This window comes from Miniopterus natalensis, chromosome 7 (assembly GCF_054644295.1).
Source record: "Miniopterus natalensis isolate mMinNat1 chromosome 7, mMinNat1.hap1, whole genome shotgun sequence".
NCBI classification, from domain to species: Eukaryota; Metazoa; Chordata; class Mammalia; order Chiroptera; family Miniopteridae; genus Miniopterus; species Miniopterus natalensis.
The window spans coordinates 37,674,076-37,697,232 of NC_142087.1; the positions used below are offsets into that span (position 1 = coordinate 37,674,076).

Genomic DNA, 23,157 nt, shown 5'->3' on the forward strand with positions numbered 1-23,157 from the left:
TCAAAAGTATCTTGGTTTGAGTTAAGTATATGGTCATTCTAACTGGCATTAAAACAGGCATTCCAGGTAGAGGGAACAGGATAAAGGGACAGGGAGGAAATGTTTGATATCCTCTGGAAACCACATACCAGCTCTTAATCAGGCAGTGACTTCTGTTTTTTGGTGTTTTTTTTTTTAGCACAACTTTCTCAGATCATGGACCTTGGCCTGAGCAAGCTCTGTGTGAGGTCCTGGTCCAGCCACCTGGGGTCTCAGGTGGCAGGGGAGTGTTTGTGCACTGTGCTGATGGATGCTTACCTGGGTATGGCCTCTGCACCAGCAAAGGGACACAGGGGTTGAGGATGCAGTGGCCCAGTGTCTGGAGCACAGGGGCTCAGCAACTGTAAGGCTCTCTTCTCAGCTTAGTAAGAGGCAAACTTTCATGAGTTGTGAGAGTCAGTAGCACTATCTCATCGCCCAACACAATGGTCACAACCAAGGAAATAGGTCTTTTATTTTTGGGTTTGCCAAATTAATTAAAAACAAATTTCTAATTTTTTTTTGGAGGGGGGGGATATGTGCCTCCTGATTAGTCACTGCAGTTTCCTTTTCTTCACCTATTATTTGTTCTCTAAATGCTCCACCAGTCCAACTTATTTATTTGGTGACAAGGGCCAAAGCTTATCTGTCTCGCTATAGCACACCAGTCGTTGGCACAGAACCTGACATATGGTTGGGGGAGTCAAATGTTGGTCATATATGTAAATGATGACAAAGGGTTTAGCAGCATTTTTCAGCCCAACAAACATGAAAGGCTAGAGACTGGGGATTTCAAGGTATAGCCTTAGTCCTCAGGGAGCTGACATCTAGAGGTGAAGACAGAAGGTACACAGATCATTTCCATACACTGAAGGTGCCACAAGCTCAAGCACCAATAGCAGTAACACCTACCAGGGTGGCTAAAATAAAAAGAGACAACAACAAGCGCTGGGGAGGATGGGGAGAAACTGGAGCACAGCAACTCTGGAAGACAGCCTGGCAGTTCCTCAAAAGGTCAAACATAGCATTACTCATAGCCCAGCAATTTCATTCCTAGGTATATACCCAAGAGAAATGAAAATAATGTCTACACAAATACTTTGTGATTCACATTCCAGTATTTTTTATTTCAGGATTTGATACTTTTATTTTCAGAATATTTAAAAGAAGTTAGTTGAATTTCAAAATTCTGATGATGTCAGATCACCCCGCTAACCTATTGGCTATAAAGTGCTCCCTTTTTAATTTTTTTGTGAATCACAGAGACAACTTTTATTTTTCATGGAAATTTAAGAGCTCCAATTCCTTATTGGATAAACATGATTTTGTACAAACCTAATTGTGCAACTAATTTCAGTGTCTACTATGAACCCATCCTTTTAACATATGAAAATGTTAAAATTTCATTTAGTTGAAAATGTGGCTGCTGGCCTCCGGCCACATCACCGGGAGGAAAAGACTTCAGGCTTCATTGCCAAGAGGCTGCTGTGCTGGTCACTGAGGTTGCCATTGCAGGCATGACTATAATTTTCAAATGAATTCTCTCTCTCATTTTACACATCCTAAGCAAGCTGACAGTCCCTATAGATTCTGTGATGACTGGTTTCTGAATCAGAAAAATAAGAGGAATGAGGACAATGATCATAAATTGTGTCCCTCCCCCAAGAGCCTCAGGAAATGCCTGAAATCTTCCTACCTTGGAAACTGATTACATTTGATCACCAGGTACAGGCCTGTCTTCTAAGGTTTCCTCTCAACTCACTTGCTTTTGAATTGTATAATTAAAGCCCATGAGCTATTCCTGTGCTTCAGGGAAAAAAATGTTTATGCCTTGGTCCCAAGCTCTCCCGACTTGGGGGGCATTAGCTGGCTTTGGGCATGAAGAAGTGATGTTAGCAGGGGCTCATCCCTGTGTAGGATGGTGACCAGGGTGACCTGCTATTCCTCTCTGAGACCCTGACCCCACTTCAGATCACACCTCCTGTTCCCACAAAGAGGGAGAAAGTGAAATCTGAAAAGGCACCTAAGGGTGAGGTTATATTTCAGAAGTCCTCACTAGCTCAGGGAGGGCTCTGGGAGCCTCCTTGAAGGGCCCCAGCTGTGTCTTTGTCACACAGGCTGCCCGTGTCTGAGGAACTGGAGCCCTACAGGCGGCCTCGTGCTTCAAACACCCCACGCCGCCTGCCTGAGAAGAGTCAAAGGGAAGAGCCTGCTGGCTCATCTGCCTGCAGCAAAGCTTCCCTCTCTAGTGCACCTGCTTTTTGAAACTCAGATGAGTTTCATAGTTTCAGCTGGATCCTGTGCTGACAGATCCTTCAGTGTGGAAAAGTCCTGACAGATGCCTCTGTCAGGAGGGTAAAGTGGTCCCCACATTGGGTTCATTGTTCTCGGCCAGCCACAGTACCAAGGAGACCCCTCAATAAGACAGCTGGTTGCCTCTGACAATGAACGAATGGGTCATTACTCTCATCTATATTTTAAAAAATGCTTGGAGAACTTTCTTCCCTCAAAGCCCCATGTAGTCTGTGCCTATTTCCTAGGCGTGTAACCACAGCCTTTCCCAGGTTCCAGATGGCAGCCAGGGGCAGCTTAGGATGGACGTGGGTCTGGGTACAGAGAAGAAATGCCATCACTCAGCAAATATTTACCGGTTACCCCCTTAGAGCCAGAAGCCCAGCTGGTGCTAAGGGGGTTGGCCAGCCCCTGTCTCAAGGAGACCAGGGTCTTGGGCAGAGAGAGGGCATAGGGCATTAGCACAGATTACCCTAAATGCTTCTTAAGATGCAGGAAAACTGACCACAGGAGGAGTTAAGAAGAGTGCATGGCAGGGGCTGCTCCTCTAGGGCTGTGAGCCTCTGGGGCGAAGTGTCAGTGGCAGGGCCAGGCCTAAGAGAGGTGGAAAGCCACCTCAGATTGCCAGCCACAGCTGGTGGGGCACAGCTCAGGGGCCTGAGTGCACATCTCTGATTTCCCACCTGAGTCCTACACCCTCCATTCCAACACATACACCTATACCTACACCCACATATACACACACCTGAATATATACCTATACATACCACATAGCTATACCCACATCCACACATCCACACCTATACACACCCCACACCTACACCCACATATGCACCCCCTGCATATATACCTATACACACCACACAGCTATCTATACCTCCACCCCCCCACACACCTATACACACCCCACACCTACACCCACATATGCACCCCCTGCATATATACCTATACACACCACACAGCTATCTATACCTCCACCCCCCCACACACCTATACACACCCCACACCTACACTCACATATGCACCCCCTGCATATATACCTATACACACCACACAGCTATATCTATACCTCCACCCCCCCACACCTATACACACCCTACACCTACACTCACATATATACCTACCCATATATACACTCACACAGCCACACCTACACACCCAAACACACCTGTACCTACACACACAGCCACACACCTCTATCCCCACAAAAGCATACCTCCCCAAACCCACACCCACACATCCATATCCCCACACCTCCATACACCCACACCCTGCCTTTCAAATAGTCTGCAAGTTTCATGCAAGTTCACAGGTAGAAGGGCAGTTTATACACATAGTAGATTCACTGTGTATGGGGGGAGAACGGTAGCCCCACAGCACGTGCCATTTTGCAGGGAGTACCTTGTACATATATGTATTACCCTGAAGAGGAAAGTGGGCTGAATCTGGGTGGCCAGCTCTGCATTACTAGTGGGGAGATACTGGCAGAGACATGGTCCAAACAGGAGCACAGGAGCGCAGGAGCTGGGGAGGTGGGGAGGTGGGCTTGGGCAAGCAGCCTGCTGGCAGGAAAGGGCGGCCTATTGACCCTGCTGAACCCTGTTTCTCACCTGCAGCACTTTACAATCACCAGGCCCCAGGTCACCTGGGTCAGAGTCTCTGCTGTTGGCTGAGGGGCTGAAATTTTTTAAATCTCCCGTTAAAAAAACAGCCAATGAGACAGAAACAGAAACATCCTAGAAACAGAGACTAGGATGGTGGTTGTCAGAGGCTGAGGGGAGGGGGAAATAGGGTGATGTTGGTCAAGGGTATACATTTTCAATGATAAGAAGTTTGACAATATAATGTACAGCATAGTGACCATAGTAAGTGATACAGTATTATATACTTCAAAGTTGCTGAGACTAGGTAGATGCTAAGTATTCTCACCACACACACACACACACATACATACATACGTACATACATACATGTTAACTATGTTAACTATGTGTTAAATACCTTGATCTTGGTAACTTTGGCCAAAGTTCCCACCACATCCCAGGGGATAATATGTATCTCTAGGCAAGATCTGTCCCTGAAGGCTGTTTCTCTGTTAAAACAGAGCCCTAGAAACTTCAAAAAGCCAAGTGAGGAGGGCAAAGGTGAGAGGGAAGCTGTTTGTTGAAGTAGCCGGTTTTCCCACAACTATCACAGCTTCAAAGGAGTTCAGAATCTCAGGCTGTGGGTCCTGGCCTGCCCCCTGGGACCTAGTCCTTTGATGAAGACTGGAGGCTGGTTGAAGAGATAACTTAGAAGCTGGGCTGAAAAGGGGGTAGGGAAAAAATATCCTGCCCCTGCTGGATAAAAAACACCTAGCTTTGTGTTATAAATTATTTTGCTTTCTAGCAATCAATTGGCTTTTCTCCAGAGCCCCCACAACTAAAAATTTGAAGAAATAAATCTTTTAGGGCTTTCTAGACCTCTCTTCAAAGTGCCATGCTTCAAAAAAGATGGATGGATCTTCAAACTCAGAAGCAATTTAGAAAAATCAGAGCCTCAAAGGGAGATAGAGATGGAGCCCTCTCTGAACATTCATCCCACTCCGGCAGGGAGGGGCAGTGGTTTTGAATGGAGAGGACCACTGTGGGATTCAGCCTCTACATGTGATACATGAGCAAGTCTAGCGGGGCGCAGGCCAGGGCTCTCCCTACCCCAGCCCACCTGGCTCCCCATTGACAGCACAGAAATGCCCTCCAAAGCTTTCTGGCACACACGGTACCTTCTATGAAGATGCAGCTAAGAAGACTTAGCACTCCGTACTTTCAGCTGCTGACACAACATCTAGTGCTTAGGAGAAACTCAGGTCTCAGGTGACCTTTGTTGCCCAATAGAATTGTACCAGATTTTATCATCATAACCTGAATTAATCCCCTTAGCCAATACACATACACGTATGAGTACCAAACTAAACAGAAATTGTACTTAAAGGCAAAAACAAATGACAAGAGCCCTTATTTAATTCAGGAAACTTCAAGCCCACTGTAAAGAGCACTGTGACATTTTTTCTTCGGTCACTAGATATTACCTTGCTAATATTCACTGTGACAAATTTATCAGCTATTTTTTTCTCAGGAAATTGCAAAACTTTCCTACATTTCTCAGTCCCGGAAACTTATCCTAAAATTGGTGCTAACCCTCCGAGTGCTGGGCATCCAAAAATCCTGTTTACTCTAGTTGAATTACACATAATGACAGAAACCTCTAAGTAGTGAGCTGGGATCAGAAGCTCCCTTCTGGTCCAGCCACCCAGGTCTCCATTCCATGAAGAGTCACCTTGTTCCATAGTCAGCATCACCGATTTGGGAAAAGCCACATTGTTTCTGCCCATAAAAATGTGTGAGCGATGAAAGCTGCAGCCAGAGCCATCAGAGGAAAAGCCTGGAAGGGGTCTGTCCTAATGAACTGCTTAATTTAGGCTGCACCGAGAGGGAAGTGACTTTTTTTTTTTTTAAGCAAGGTCAGCTTTGCTCAGGTACCAACCAAAGTTTGGAAGCTACACATCTGTCTGTGAACCGGGAAGGTTAATTACCAAATGAAGACACAGAATATTCTAACTTATGCACTTCTTTTCATCTTCTGCCAGGCCTTCTTGTCTGTCTTAAACTCAGGCCACCCCTGACTACCCGACTGCCCTTTTCTCAACTGCGTCCAGCCCGGGAGATTGAGAATTCTGTGCTGATAGAACTCTTTAAAATTCACGGTGGGTCCTGCCTCTGGGAGGGTTCTAGTGACCACGGACGCACTCCTCAGCCTTTCAGCCCATCTACTTGAGATCTGTGACAATGTGAAAGGCACTTGGAGTGGTGCCTGGCACACAGTAAGCCCCACATTAAGTACTAGCTGCTAGCCGCCACCTCCTCCTCATCTAACGCTTGTATGTAACTACTTTAGAAGGGTTGCTGGCTGCGAGGTGCCTTGTGGGCACCTACACTACCAAGAACCACCTTTCTCACCTTTGCAGTTTCCAAAACATTTTCAAATACATCATTACATGGGATCCCTTCTATAAGCCAATACCATCTCTACTTGACACAACTCAGACCCAAGAGAGTGAAGTGCCTTGCCCAAGGAGACTTAAATTGACAAGTTAGTACTCTATTGTTTCTCTTCAGAGCATATAATCTTTTGCCTTTTAAATTGACAAGTTAACTTGTCTGAGGTCACAACCTGAATTAGTAGCAGGCTTCCCCCAGGGCAGGAATGAGAGGAGAGCAGTTGGGGGGGGGGAGCACAGTCCTTTTCCCACAGGAGCCAATGTGATAACCTCTGATGGCTGTGTGGGTCTACACCTGGCCAAACAGGTGCTCCTGTTCCAGATTCCCTAGCCAGCATCATGCTTCTTGAAACAGAATAGCTCTCAAACATGATACACATGTCTGGGGAAAGCAGATGCTTCTGGGGAGTGACTTGGTCGTGTCCCAGGGGTGAATGTCATGGGTCACTATCATTACCGAGCCCCTGGTACTGTGTAATAATGACGGGGCCATGGCTCCTTCCTCAACTTTATCTTAAATCTCAACTCTCTCTTTAGTTTATGACATTTTAAATTTTAACCCCACTGCTGCAGTGCTGTGGCCCCGGAACACTGGCTTTCCCAGCTTGTGGGCAATGGCCATCTCTTCTTCCCTCTCCCCAGGCCATTCTCCCCACCTTGGGATTAGTCCTCCCATTTCCTTCAGATCCTTCCTCCACGGACAGATAAGTACAAAACCCTAATCTAAAAAGCTTCCTCCTTTAAACGATTTGACTATTCTTGAGTCACAGTGGTTGGCATTTCAACAGCTCCACACACACACAAAAGGGATTTCACGAAACACTCTAAGAAAATAATTGCACAGAGTCCTTTGTTTCTCGACTCCTCTAATCCTTTCCTCAGCTACGGCCACCATAATTAAGTGCAATACTCTGATGTCAAACTAAATTCACAGCTTTGATAAATATTAGGTGATTATGCTATTTATAAGATATGTAATTTGAAAATCTGGCATTTCATGCGCTATGATTATTTCTTTTCCTGAAGACTAAGTGCTTAGCCACGCGGAAGGCACTGCCAGGAACGGAAATTAATAAGGATGTTCGCTTGTGAGTTTCAACTGTTTTCACATTTCACATGCGCTGGGAGGAAGTCGCTTTGTGACAAAGCAAAGCGAGGGAGCGGGAGAAACACCCCTGCAAGCGAAGCAATTACGGTTTGTTTGTGAAAACGAGCTGCTTCCTGCGCCTCGTTCCCCGCCAGCGGGACAGCGCCCCCTCGGGCGGGAGGACCTACCAGCAGGTCGACCATGTTGGGCTTGTTGTTGCGCAGCGTCTTCACCGCGTGGAACACGTCCACCGCCCGCTGGTGCCGCAGCATCTCGCACACGATGCTGATGGCGCAGAAGGTCCCGCTGCGGCCGCCCCCGTTCCTGTCGGGAGAGGGGTCACACGGTTGGGCCACGTTTGCCCTTAACTTGCACACGACCTGTGGGCTCGCACCACTTAAACCCAGACGAGTGCTGCTGGGAGGCCTCCGCGCCGGGGACCCGAGTGAAAGCGGGAGGCGCTCCTGAGCCTCGGCGCCGCGCCCACGATCCACCTGCCTGGAGGCGATGAACTGCCCGGCCCGGCCTGATCTCCCGGCTTCACCCCAGCCCTAGATTATAGGGTTTAATACAGCACCTTATCATTTTTTAGCGAGGGCCCACCTCTGAAAATTTTCAATGAACAAACACAGCTTTGATAAATAATAGGATCTGCCAGGAAAATTGGTGCCGGGTGCGGGTTCTGCTCAAAGATGGACTTGGCCTTAAAAATATCCATTAGTATTTCATAATTTATCTCTAAAACATAAGGGTTCTTTTTAAATAAAGCTTTTAATTTTGAACGAAGTTTAGACATACAGAAAGAATCTTTACAAAAATAGCACAGGGTTCCCTTGCATAGCAGCCTTCCTCTGATGGGGACATCTTACACAGCCACAGCACATCATCAAAGCAGGAAATTAACGCTGCAGCAAAATTATTCCTATACTGCAGACCTTAGTCAGATGTCACCAGCCTTTTCATGAATGTCCTTTCTGGTCCAGGATCCATTACAGGATCCCACCTTACATTTAGTTGTCATGTCTCCTTAGTCTCCTCCAATCTGTGACTGCTCCTCAGTCTCTGTCTTACTTGAAGAGCACTGGTCAGTTATTTTTTGGAATACAACACAGAATGTAGATGTGGGAAGTAGCCATGATCCCCATCCATAATTTGAGAAATCATTACAAAATACAAATTGTAGACTGCCCCTTCATTTGGGTTTATCTGATATTTTCTCATGACTGGAAATAGGGTTATACATTTTGGCAAGAAAACCACAGAAGGGCTGTTGCATCCTACAAGGGATTCATGTTGAGCTGTCTTATTGCTGGTGATGGTAACCCTGATCACTTATTGAGAGAGTAGGTGTCTGGCAGATTTTTTCCATGTGTAGATGTTACCTTTCTCTTTGTAGCTAATAAACATCTTGGGAAGGATACTTTGGGATTATGCAAATATCTTGTTTCTCCTCAAAGTTTCACCCACTGATTTTAGCATACATTGGCGGATCCTGCAACAATGATCACGGTGGTGTTTGCCTAACTGATTTCCTACCTCCCTCTCTCCTTCAACATTCTATTCTGAGAGAGCTGTCTCTTTTCCCCCACTTAACATTGTTATTTGCTTATTTATTTTTATTATTTATGTCAGTTTAGATTTATACATACTAATTCTATTTTATGAGCTAAAATCCAGGGATACATATATTCATTTTGCTGCTGAAATTGTTCTAGCTTAGGCCATGGGGAGCTCCATCAGGCTGGTTCCTGTGTTCTTTTGACAGCCTCCATCCTTCTTTGAGCATGTCCTTACTTTCTGAAACCACAAGACATTCCAGACTCATTCTTTATCATCCCTACACCAGCTCTAGAATCAACCAACCTAGGGATCTTTTAAAAAATAAACCCAATATCATTATCACAGTTAAAATAAATAAACATTACTGTTTTAATATAATCAAATTTCTAGACACTATTCAAATTTCCCAGGTTGTTTCTGACATTTTCTTATGGTTATTTCATATACACATCCAACCACAGTCCACGCATAGCATTTGGTTGAAACGTCTTGCAAGTTTATTTTAATCTATAGGTCCCTCTTCCCTCTCTTTTTTTCCTTGGCAATTTATTTCTTGAGGGAATGGGGCCATTTTTCCTGTAGAGAGCTCCATAATCTGAGTTCTCATTCATTGTGCCTCTGAATAATTTAACATGTTGCTCTCTAATCCTTTATTTCCTGTAAATTGGGAGTTAGCTCCAGAGTTTCATAACAATTTTTTCTTTGAACAAGGATACTTTATAAGTATACTGTCATTAGGAAGCAAGCACAGATATCAAATTGTTTCTTCTTTGGTGATTTTAAGATTAATCATTGTGTTCAAATGCCAGCTTGATCAGTCCATAATTAAGTTCCAAATCAGTTTTTTAAATAAAGTATAACATACCTACAGTTAAGTCCATGAATGCGAAGTATATATCTGTTAATTTTTACAAATGCATATGCCATGTAACCACCACTCAAATAAAAATACAGACCATGATCAGCTCCCTCACCGACACTTGGTATTATCGTTTTTATTTGTCTTCTAAATTTCAGCGATTCTGGTGAGTATGCATCGGCATCGGATCCTAATTGTAATGTGTATTTTCCTGAAAACTAATGGTACTGAGGACCAGTTCTATGCTTGCTAGCTACTTGGACATTCTGTTTTTTTAAAAAATGAAGTTCTTGTCAAGTGCTATGCCCAAACAACTGTGTTGTCTTTCCTTTTCCTATTGACTTGCAGTAGTTCTTCGGTATTCTGGCGGCGAGTCCTTTGTCAGATGCATGCATCGCAAAACCCTTCACCAGCTCTGTCTCTCGCTTTTTCACTCTCATTGGTGTCCTAGGTGAACCAAAGTACTTAACTTTACTGAAATCCAATTTACCAACGTTTCCTTCATGGCTAGTGTTCTTTGTCCTGTGCAACACGTCTTTGGTTACATCATGGTCATAAAGATTTTCTCCTAGAAACTTCATTGTTTTCCTTTCACATTTTGGCCTACAGTGCATCTGGAAATGATTTCTGTATGTAGTGCGAGGAGGGACACCAGGTATATAGGCAGCCTTTTCCTGCTGCTCAGCAGTAGGTGTGTTGCTGTGAGATCTTTGTTGTAAATCAGGTGACCCTGAGGTGTGGCTCTGTTCCTGGATTCTCTCTTCTGCTCCATTAGTCTATATTTTGTCTTTGCACTAACACCACACTGCTTTTCCTCCCTTAGCTTTTCACCTAATGCTTTCAGCAGCTGTCGGCAACCACTGTCTACATCCATCATTTTCATCAAGGATTGCAAAATGGTGGTATCTTACATTTCTTCTAGTTTTATAAGCTGGAAGGTATGTATATAAAAAAAAATCCCCTCTTTGTTTATTGTGAGTATATCTGGCTTAAGGAACCATTCAATTCACAGCACCTGGAAGTCTGTCTCGCGTGGGGATGCTCTGCCCACAGCCATTAGGTGGTGCTACATTCTGCTGAATAGGTGTCCTTACCTCAGAAGAATGGCAGGAAACAGTTGTGGTTCAAAGCATTCTTTGCTGGCCTATATTGGAAGATACCAATTTAACCTAATTTTGTTTCTCACAGCTAAAAAATCTTAGATTTAGATTTAAAAACCTAAACAACAATAAACCTTCTCATCAGACCTGGGTCTCATGGCCACCCCACTGTCAAGAGAGCAAGAGGCAGTCCCATAGGAACTACAAGGACTTTATAATGGGGGAGAATGTCCCCCCCCCCCAAATCAAGGCTTTCCTAACAGAGAAAGGGGAAGAAACAACAGATTCCCACCACCATCCACTACAGTTAAATAGCAGTCCCCTGTTTTAGATATCACATGGAAAGGTGATATAATTGTTTAGATCTATGGCCACAGCTGTGTCCTAGAAAATTACAGTCAGTGGTTGTCTATGAGGTCAGTGATGCAAGGGATCCTTGTATCTTCCCCTCAGGCTTGTCCTGGTGCCTCAACTTCCCCTACTGTGACTTAGTCCTTTGGGTTACAGCACTGGCCCGTGTAAGGGAGCCACTTATCAAATTGGGTACCATGCTCCTAGTTCTAGAGCTGGCAGACTCCAGATGCAGAAATGGGTATTGTAAACTACTTTTAAGTTTTTTTTTTAAAAAAACTTAACAGATATAATACAAACTCTAATTAAAATGTCAGTTTTCCTTGCCAGGATTGTATCAGCTCACACTGGTGACCTTCTGATCTTATTCTGATCAGAGGTTATATTTGGAATGAAAAGGAATAAAAATAGGGATGTGAGTTGTTAATCATTCTTTTGGCATATTCTTGGTAGAGATGTTTTTAATGAACTGGGTCCATGAAAAGGAAGGGGAGAGTAGTGAGGGGGGAGGGGTTTATAAACAGCTTTTTAGGAGACAAAGGATTAGGACCTCCCGGTTAGAGTTAAGTGTGAGGAGATTCATAAGATTCTTTCCAAGGAATGACATACCATGTTATGACTTGCTGAGAGGCAGGGCAGAGTTCTAGGCTTCCAAGAGGTCTCCTAGGGCCCTGACTGGGGGTTGGCATTGCATGAGATACAGGTACCTACTGAGTAGAAAGTAACCCAGGCCCCTAGCCAAGCTTATCATTTTAACTAGGGTAGTGGGCTCAGAGTAAAACTTTATTTTCCCTTCAATTTGGGAGAGATCTCATTGTATACTTCTAATGACACTCCACGGAAAAGAGACATAAGCTTAATACTTTTAAATTTCCACAAATTTTCTAAACATCTTCCCTAATTGCCTTGACTTTCTAATTGCCTGCTCCATTAAGCCAATTCCAGCTGGCTGATTAGCTACATATCATCACCAATGAGAAACTGCAGGTGAAAGTGCTTTGAAAAACATGGAAGTCTCTTTTCAGTGGCTCTTCATCTTGGCCAAACATTGAAATTATCTAGGAGTTTAAAAAAATACCAACGTGTGGGCCTCATCCCCCAGTGATTTTGATTTAATTGGGCTTGGGTGTGGCCAGGACATGGATTTTTTTCTTTAAACTTCCCAAATGACTCTCAATGAGCAGCTAAGGTTGGGAGTCACTGCTCTGTAGCAGAGGTTCTCCCATTTGAGCACCTGGTAAAACTGGTGGCCTGGAGACCATACTTTGGAGACAATGGCTCTAACCAAATCTTCCCAATATATACATCCCCAACCCCAAAACAAAACCACCAAAAATTCTCTTAAAAGCCGCTAAGGAAAAAGAGACAGTTCCTTTGAAGCCTCTGACATGATTTCCAATAGAATCACCTAACTACCTTTGCTGGGTGGGAGGGAGCCCTGATTTGTAGTATTTGCTAATTTCTGTGATGTAGATGCTTTCACTATGGATAGTTTCTCAAGTTTCCAACAGTTCAGAAAGTTTAACCAGCTCAGAAAATCCCCCAAAATGTTAACAACTGGCTCTTAAGAACTGCTAGGAACCCAATGAACCCACACAGGTGTTGTTTTTGGGGGGAGGGTGTTCCTAATCACAAGGTCAGGGCTTGTTTTTATAGGAGTCACAGTCCATCCAAATGCAAAATGAAAATATGCATAACTTGTTTTCTGCAAAGCAAACCAAACCCTCATCAAGTAGACCATCTCCTCTCACCCACACCTACTTATTTCTTCTCCATTTATAGTGAAACAAGAGATAATGAACGAGTGAACGAGGAGGTGACTGAGGGCCCGCTGGTCACTCTGAGATGCAGAGCTCTACCCCACACTTACAAGCAGTGTACAACAGTGCGGCCTTCTCCGCCGTTGTATTCCTCCTGCCACTTGTCCACTTGGCGGATGAGCTTCAAGAAGGAGCGCTTGGACACTGGCGTGTCTCTGTACATCGGCCAGCCCAGGAACTGGAATTGCTGCACCATCCGATATCCGTCTTGGGGCTGGACAGTCAGGCAGTGATCAGGGAGTGAAAAGAAAACAGGCATTATTTACTTTATTGAATTCCCGCGGGCTGATCCCACCTACTCGATCTTCTCATCAAAGCAGGGCAATATTAAAGGAGAGGCTTGCCTATCAATAACAAAGGAAGCTTCTACTGGCTGGAGAGTTATGAGTTTTAATACCGAGCTGTTATAAAAAACCAGGTGTTTTAAATGACAGACCAGACAAATAAAAGTGAAAGAGAGGGCTCACGATTTTGCAAAAGCCAAGTGAAAAATAACACACAACATTGTGCAATAAATGGTACAATGGCTTTACTTTACTTCCAGGTAAATGAAAGGTAAAGGAAAATTACAATCAGATGTTTGTGAGCTCAGGGTCTTATAGATTGCAGTGTGTTTCTTGTGAGCATAATATGGTTTTGCTTACTGGTGTGAATCTTGCTAAGATATTAATAGTTAATCTTTAGCCATAATTAAACAGAATTGCAGTATTCAAGAAAGTATTAGAAAAGGCAAGTTTTAATCCTGCCATGGCTAAACCATCTGCACTACGTCCTCCGGGACCCCCAGCAGCCCGACACCGGTGGTCATGCTTTTCTCATCACTCCCTCACCGCTCCCTCCCCTCTGTCTCGGCCTCCCTTTCTCCCAGACCTCTTGCTGATGGAAGCCCCAGGCTCAATCCTTGGGTCTCCTTCTCTTTTGTCTCCTACTTGATGATTTCATGGCTTTAAATATTCCAATAAATCATCAATGCATATGTCCAGGTCAGACTTCTGTCCTGAATTTCACCCTCATAGATTCAAATGCTGACTCGGTATTTCCACTTAGGTGTCTAATAGTCATCTCAAACCTAGTATGTTTCAGATTGAACTCCTCACCCTTTCTCCACATATGACTCCCCCCCCCCCCCCCCAACAGTCCTGTTTATACCCACTGTCTTTCCTAACTCGGTTCATGTCAATTCCATCATTCTAGTTCTCAGGACCAAAATCTAGAGATTCACCCTCAGCTCCATAGGATCCAAACTGCCAACAAATCCTATTAGTTCTGCTATTAGAATATACCAGAATCTCTCTACTTATTACCTCCAACTGCTACTACTCTTGTCCTGCCATTGTCATTTCTCACCTGGACTGTTACGATAGCCTTCTGATGGGCCTCTCTTACATTCTGTTCTCAACACAGAAACCAGAGTGGCCCTTTTTAAAGGTAAATTATATCATGTGATTCTTCTACTGAAACCCTGTGATGGCTCTTTATTTCCTTCAGAGCAAAAACCCAAATCCTTGCAGTGGACAGAAGGCCCTACATGATCTCTGCTACTCCACACCCATACCTCCCATTCCCTCTAGGTGACCTTAGCTTACTGCTCCAGCCACATCAGCCTCTTGACTGTTGTAGGAACCCCGCCTCAGGGCCTTTGCACTGACCATTACTTCTGCCTGGAAAGCTAACTTCACAGAATGTTGGATGGCTGCTCCCTCACTTCCATCAGGTCTTTGCTCACACTGCACATCTACTTAAGACAGAGCCTTGCGCTCCTTCCTGTTCATGCCCTAGCACTTTCTACCTCCTGCCTTTTTTTTTTTTTTTAAAGATTTTATTTTTTCAGAGAGTGGGAGAGAGAGAGAGAGAGAGAAACATGGATGTGAGAGAGACACATTGAGTGGTTGCCTCCGGCTCGAACCCCCACCAGGGCGAAGCCTGCAGCTGAGGTACATGCCCTTGGCTGGAATCAAATCCGGGACCCTTTGATCCGTGGGCCGATGCTCTAACCACTCAGAAAAACCAGCTAGGGCCCTCCCTGCTTTTTATTTTTCTATAGCATTGATCAATTTCTAACATATCTCATTATAAATGTTATATCTATTATTTATTATTTATCACTTCCCATTAAAATGTAGGTTCCATAAGGTCAGGGAGCTTTGTTTTGTTTACTGATATAGTCCATACTCCTAGAACAGTGACTGACACAGAGTGGCACATTAAATATTCAATGAATGAGAAAACAATGAAACCACAATATGAGTGATATTGGCTGTGAGTCTTACTCTGGATGCATTATAAATACGGAATATCCTGCTGATGATGTCTTCTTCTAAATCAGCAGAAACAAATTCCACTTGGATTGGACCATGTCTGTGTACTCCGTTCTCTGGCCAGTACTGTGGACACAACTGAATTCAAAACAAAGAAACACGAGGTTATTTACAAGAAAAGTTTACCGTGAACAGTTTGGATAAGGTCACTATTGACATTCAGTACTTCTTAATACTTCTTTGATTCACTTAGTTTTCTTTCCTTTTCCTCTTTTCCTTCAAGAAAATAGACTTGAGGACTTTCTTATTGGCTGATTCTGCAGCTCCACCTTCATTTTCTCGGAAATGAAGCCATGAACAATCTGCTTTCTGAGGAGGTCATGTGGATGCTGTTTTACACATCCCATTGACTCTGGGGAGATGTCACTAGCTGCCATTACAAGAGCTAAGATACTTAAGATGGCACACATACATGCAAATACCCAAATCTCCATTGTCCCCTGAAATTGCTTTGTAATTTGTAATCACTTTGGGGAATAGGGCTATTTTGTGACAAGATACTGATAACAGTGTTGGGTTGCATTTCCATGCTCTGGTCCAAACCCTCCCGGCTCTGTTCTAGAAAACCTCGTGTAATGAGAGTAAATGTTTTACTGTTTTACCTGGACGTGGCTTTAATAAAAAACTCAATTTCTTAGAGTCTCAGATTCTAGGTACTGGTGATACTAGGTTACTAGAACTTTTGCATGAACGGGAAGTGATGTGCAACTGTATGTGGTAGAAGTGCAGCTGGGCATGGTGGCTTATGAAACAGGCACTTCCATTTGCCACCACCCCACAGAAATACTAAACTTGGAGATAGGTGAGAGAACACCGAACATCTTTTATTCTTACAAACATTTCCTAAAGCCCTAAGACTTTAATAGGCATTTAAAGTTGGAAATTAAACTTCTTTTGGGACTTGATATTCCAGTGACACTTTGGGGAGTATTGTGTAACTTTTATCTTTCTGATTTACCTGAGGGAAAAATAGCCGTGGTGAGGCAAAAAGGAACTATTTCATTACTTTACAATCAGTTCCTATTAGGCCAAGAGCAGAAGAAAACACATATCACCTTGCTTTAAGCAGAATGATGAACCACAACAGGAGAATCCACTAGTTGAATTTCCTTTTTGATGACTTTTATATTTCAAAGGACCTCAAATCTCATTGTCAAAGGTTGCAAAGGTTGATTTATATGTAAGAGTTTTCAGTTAACAGTGAGTCACCCTAAGAGCAATCTTTCTCTATTGTAAAGAAGTTAGAGATTTGGACTTTATGATTAAGAATGAAAGTAGGATAACTAAGGGTACTTTCTTAATAGTATTTTAGAAATTACATTCATTTATTTTTAAAATTTGTATATTAGTTTCAGGTATACACCCCAGTGATTAGACATATTACCTACTAAGTGATCATCCAGATAAAGCTCGTACTCACCTGGCACCATACATAGCTACTAGAATATTATTGACTCCATTCCCTATGCTGTACTTTACAGCCCTGTGAACTATCCTGTAACTACTGATTTGTACTTCTTAATCCCTCCACCTTTTTCACCCAACTCCCCAGCCCACCTACCATCTGGCAACCGTCAAAATGTTCTCTATATCTATGAGTCTGTTTATGATCTGCTTGTTTATTTGTTTTTTAGATTCAATTGTTGACAGATATGTATTTATTCCCATTCTATTCTCATCCCTGACCCCTTCTTTCCCTTTCTCCTTCTCCTTCTTCTAAAAGAAGGCCCTTTAACATTTCTTATAATACTGGTTTGGTGGTAATGAACATCTTTAACTTTTTATTGTCTGGAAAACCCTTTATCTGTCCTTCAATTCTAAATGATAGCTTTGCTGGGTAGAATAATCTTGGTTGTACGTCCTTGCTTTTCATCACTTTGAATATTTCTTTCCACTCCCTTCTGGCCTATAAAGTTTCTGTTGAGAAATCAGCTAGAGTCTTATGGGAGCTCCCTGGTAGGTAACTGCTTTTTACTTGCTGGTTTTAAGATTCTCTCTTTGTCTTTAACCTTTGGCATTAAAAATAAAAAAATAAAAATAAAACATATATATATATATATATATTTCTGAGAGAGGAAGGGAGAGGGAGAGAGAGAGATAGAAGCATCAATGATGAGAGAGTCACTGCTCGGCCCACAGCCCGGGGCATGTGCCCTGACTGGGAATTGAAGTGCGATCTCCTGGATCCTAAGTCGATGCTCAACTGCTGAGCCATGCCTGGCTGGGTGGCTTCTTTATATCCTTAGTTGTAAGACTTCTGTTAAGCCAGATTTCAGGTGGTCCTGCATGGTGGTTATTTTGTAGTTTAGTTGTATGTTTGATGTGGTTGTGGGGGGATTTGAGTACCATGTTACACTATGCCCCCATCTTTACCAGACATTTATTTATTTTAAAATAATGCTTTCATGATATTTTTCCTTCCTCACCAACACTTCCTGGTGACAAGTTATAAAAATGCCTTATCAAACTACAGAATGCTAATGTTTATTTTCTTTTTGATATCCAAGTGTACCCACTGTTAAAATTAATAGGCATTGTGATGGGAAGCCGAGATGGTAATAAAAATCCTAACACGCACATTTGAATTGTTCTGCCCATTTTGCTCCTGACTGAGCTAGCTTTGCTTTTTGCTTGCTCTCTCATTTCAAGCCCTGATCAAAAGCTCATCACTTACACCTAAGAAATATGAATGGCCTAGGCTGGCGCTTGGCACACTGCATTCTGTACTCTGTCCAAGTAAGCCATGTAGAAAATGGCTTAAATGGTGTATAACACATCCATGAACCAGACCTATAAATACTTAAAATAGTTGAGTGCTATTCTTGTACAGTTGCAAAGCCTTTAAGTTCAAATGCTCAGTTTAGTGTTCTCTAAAAGACTAACTCCCAGGAGCCTCTTTTCTCTCACTCTGAAAATCAGCTCTGTCTGCTGAATGGAATTACAGTCTCTTTGTCTCTCCTCCCACTGGCCAGGCAAGGCTTGGTTTGAGTCCAGGCAGTTTGGGTTTAGAAAGCAGCTTTAGAATTCAAACACTGCTGTTCAAAAAGAACACACAGAAATCACTAACGTCTGGCTCACTAATATGAACAAAACAGTACATCACTGCATTTCAGGATTCCCATTAGCAGAAAAAGAATGATTCTGGAGAGGGAACAAGACCCTTATTCTATAACTGTCTATGACTAAGGAATCTTGAAGTAGTGAAATTTAACCCTGGACATAGTGAGTTAGAAAACCAGGATTCTTGGTTCTATTTTGAGTTGTGTCTTTGAAGCTCTCCGAGCTGTGGTGTCTGCTTGTCTTTATAAATGGCTGCAATCTATCCTTTGGAATGGATCAGTCCTAAAACATTTAAGCTTCTTAGGCAAAAAGGACTAGATTAGGACAAGGATTATCATTATAATTTCATTAACTTTCAGGCTAGAGCCTTAACAGTATAATGTAGTATCTCAAACATAATTAAAAAATTACAGAATTAACTTGAATGTCCATGCCATTTACAGCAGATTGATGGCAATAAAGTGGATTTTAGGAAGGAAACAGCTTATCCAGTTTGGATGCTGAAATACTTCAGTCCTTTTTTTCTTTTTTTTTAAAGAATTTGTCTCTACTAGATAGGAAATGAATTTAGTTCCAGAGCAAGTTTATTCTTAAAACACACTAAGTTCAAACTTAGCATTACTGTCATGACAGTTAAGCCTGTGCCTGGTATAGCTGTACCTTAAAGCAGCTCCTAAAGGGCCACTGTGCTAATGTTCGCCTGACATGTCTCTTTAAGAAACTGTTTTTAAACCCCATTACTAATATAGAGTCATTACTGTCCATTCTATATCTTTATGTTTAAGAAGAGGAGCTATGAAAAAGCCCCATTTATCATTCTGAGCTTCTCTTATCTTCAAGTCCCAGTTATTTCTTTTTAATATCTTTATCAAAGAGTTGACAAAACTAATTGCTGCCCCTTAAAATCAGCAGTTGGTGTCCACTGTCACTCTACCATGACAATATCCCTGATGGGATCAAGAACTGAGTTAGATGCTGATATCCTCGTGGCTCTCTGGTTTGCTTGCTCTGATTTCCTGTTCCTGTTCAGCTCTGACTCTGCACATTACCTTGTTCTCCATCCAATCAGTATTTCCATCCTTTCTGACCCTGTCTTGCCCTCTCACTTTCACCATCTATAATTCCAGCCTGTCTTTTTGGTTTCAGACCACTTTCTGCCCCAATTTCTAATTCCATCTGATTTTTAACATTCGTGTTTCAGCATCTCCAGTGCTTAATCCTTGCCTGGCTTTTGTGACCTGGAACTGGAGGCCACACTTCTCAATGTGCAAACAAAGCAGACACAGATCTAACCGTGGGCATGAGCTTTGGCTGTAATAACTCATGAGTCTCACCTGGGCCGGATCCACATCATTTAGCATAACCACAGATGTGCAGTGATAATCCAGGACCAGTCTCCAGAAGTCTTTCACTGTATTTGGCAAAGGGTGCTGGGTGACTATAAAAGCCGAAGGCTGTTTATAGCTCTGCAAACACACAAGAAAGATCCAAATATACCAGGAAATATGAAGGGAAAAAGCTAAGGTTATTTTGTATACATACAAATTTGTGACATAAAACACTGAACATATTTAACAACTGTTGAATTCTATCACCGTCAATGTCAAATAGACTAAATATAAACTTATATGCAGAATAGTAATGATAAAATATTCTCACTTTGACACTAAGGAAACAATAGCATCTCATATATCTGGTTGCAAAGTAATATTGGCCTTATACACAATTTTTTTTCCCTGAGGAATAAGCTTTTGTCTAGGGCTTGGGATGTAGCTCTCAAAGCATTTTAAAAATTTAACCCTTTCTCATCAGTAACTGATAGGAATATCTCTGTGGGAAGCACTTAAATGTTTTGGTCCCCGGCTGGCAGGAGGTGTATTCAATTGTTCAATACAATGCTCTACTTCTGTCGTTAGGTCTAGTTTCCTGATTGCTTTTTAAGTTTACTATGTACTTAAAGGACTTTTTGACTGTTTCTTTTTTCAGGTTCTGAAAGAAGCACAATACAGTCTCCCTATATGATGATGAATTTTTCCATTTCACTTTGTATTTCAATTTTTGTTTTATGTATTTTTGATGCCATAATTTTAGTTTAGCATTGTTATTTCTTGTGAATGCATCAAACATTATTTCCTATGAAATGACTCCATAAAATAATAGTCATCTTATCTTTTTTAAAGATATCTGTAAAGTCTTTTTTTACCTCGAAGCCTATTTTGCCTGCTATTAATACAGCTACTTTCACTGCCTTCTAGTTAGTACGTAACCATATTTTTCTATTTCTTTTTTTCTTTCAAATTTTTGTATCCTTTTGTTTTAGTCAATTCTCCTATAAATATCATAGAGTTGGATTTTTATGTTTTTAATAAAGAAAATTTAACTTTAATTTTAAAAATATGGATAATTAAAATAGTTCTGCTTTTCCTAAAAATCTTCCCTTGTCATTTATATGTGTGATGGTATTACTTATTTTTGCCATAAAAGGATACACATGCTTTTAATAGCTCTGGAGAGCTTCAAACAAGTTTAAGCACCCTTTTACTGAAATCACACCAAGAGAATTAAAATTTCCTTATTAGCACTAAAAATAGCCATTCACTTTCCCATCAATTGACTAGCAACTGTTCATTCAGCTAGAAGTAAATAATGAGTTGTGCACTCTTTTCGTACTGTTAGGCAATTCCTCCGCACTGTTAATTACTGCTAAGCTAGGAAGAAAGGGCACTAAAATAACGCCGCAAGCCGTATTGTCCCCCTTCCCTGCCTCAGTGACCGGTCTAAGAGCGGCCTCTTGCTCTCTGGCAGCAGGTTAGACATTTAGGTGCTCAGAGAGTAAGTGGGACTGTTTCATTCATCAATACTTTGGGACTAGTGGTTTCCCAGAGACCGAGATTGTTGGTGCGGACACAAAAACACATGTGGAATCTGAAATGCACTTTGCTGAAAAACCAGTTTCTGTCTTAAAAACAAAAATCCCCAAAAAGCAAGGGCAGATGAGTCAAAGAAGACCCAGGCCGCACGCACTTGGTCATCTCCCAGCTGCTCCCCTGAGAAAGACCTTCCCGGGCCCTTCCTTGCGAGGGAAGGCAGGCGGGCTTACGTCCATGAGGGCGGCGTTGATGTAGTTGCTGCTCTCCCCGTCGATGGTGATGAGGAAAGGCAGGCAGCGGTCCGGGGGCAGGACGTCCATGCACCGGTTTTTCTCGTGGTTCCGGGGCAGCAGGGCGATGCTACAGTCTTCCACGCGCAGCGTCGGCGTCACCATGTTCAGGGTCTACGTGACCAAACAGACACGTGGGGAAGAGAACGCCGGATGGCACACCGTCTCAGGTCAGACCGGCACAGCCGAGTTTCCCGCCGCTGAGCACAAGACGGGCCCCTCCTGCGCCTCCCCGTCGCCCACTTACACAGTGCCCGTGAGGCGTAAGGGCCGCTGTGGCTCTGTAGGATTAAGGGCCATGGAGCCCAGCGAGGGCTAGACCTGGGCACTGGGGAGCAGGAGTTTGGTCTAGAGCCAGGTCCATCTGGACTGAATATGAGGAACTCTTGCCTGGCAAGTGCTCTGTACCTTGTTTGTTTTTGCTGCACCCATGTGGCATTATGGGACTGCCTGGTGTCTGCTTTTGAAGCAGGGAAATGGCATTGCCAGACCAGTGGTTCTCAACCAGGTAACTTTGCCCCCATGGGACACTGGCAATGTCCACACACATTTTTGGTTGTCACAACTGACGTAGTGGAGGTCTTGAGGCATCCAGCTGGCAAACGCCAGGGATGCTGCTCAACATCCTCCATGACAGCCCCACAGCAAAGAACTATCCAGCCCCAAATATCAATATTGCTGAGGCTGAGGAACCCTGTGTTGCCTGATGGTTCAAGATGTGACTTATATATTTCTTGAGGAACAAAGTCACAGCCACTTGCCTCTCCCTTTAGCATGACTTACCCGGAATTCCTCTTTAATCTGGCTTGAATTTGTCTGTGGATCCAGTTTGTTCATGTCATAATACAGAGATCTCACTTGGGAAGCGGGGATGGAGGTGTCTCCACAGAGACAGGCTTCTAGGATGGCATCATGGATAAACACATATTGCTCCTGGTGAAGCAGACGGGACTAGTTAGTAACAGAGAAACCAAGGTAACTGAGAGGTCTAGAGACAGAGGGATGATAGGCCCACATGGTCAGGAAAATGGAACAGTGTTCTGATGGAGAGAAATCCAGTGTCAGGACCTGACTGCTGGGAGAGGGGGTATTCTCATGTGGCACAGCTGGCACATTACCAAATGGAGGAAGAGACAAATGGGCTCAATGCACAAGTATTATATGGACTGGTTAAAGCCAATCAGACATTGATAAGTACTAGGGCAAGCACTGTAATGCTACAGTAACTATGGCTAAAATACTTCTGTAATTCTGATTCCATGAGTTTGAAACTCAGTATTTCAGATGAGGAAATGAGCAGAATCTTATCTATAATATAAAAAGAATTTGCTCACTCAATTAATAATGCAAAGAAGGTCCAGGGAAACTTGACATTACAGTGGGGGGAGGGGGGGAGTTCTGAGCACTTAGAACTATTTATTTTGAAACATTAATTAATGTGATAATTACGAAAGTCCTTATGTGTCCAGAGAAGGGCTCTTGTTTGTATGTAGAAG

The 23,157-nt window shown here is 43.0% G+C and overlaps 1 protein-coding gene across 1 annotated transcript in view; it reads right to left on the minus strand.

Annotated features, from left to right (window-relative positions):
* The window catches only part of PTPRM (protein tyrosine phosphatase receptor type M), a 617,147-nt gene that overhangs the window by 1,429 nt on the left and 592,561 nt on the right, over positions 1-23,157 (minus strand). Inside the window, exons 27-32 of the mRNA XM_087818949.1 lie at positions 22,445-22,594; positions 21,602-21,775; positions 19,836-19,967; positions 15,394-15,519; positions 13,174-13,337; positions 7,622-7,757 (exon numbers count right to left, since the gene is read on the minus strand). Coding sequence (XP_087675075.1) covers positions 7,622-7,757; positions 13,174-13,337; positions 15,394-15,519; positions 19,836-19,967; positions 21,602-21,775; positions 22,445-22,594 — 882 coding nt within the window. The remainder of the gene's footprint in view (positions 1-7,621; positions 7,758-13,173; positions 13,338-15,393; positions 15,520-19,835; positions 19,968-21,601; positions 21,776-22,444; positions 22,595-23,157) is intronic.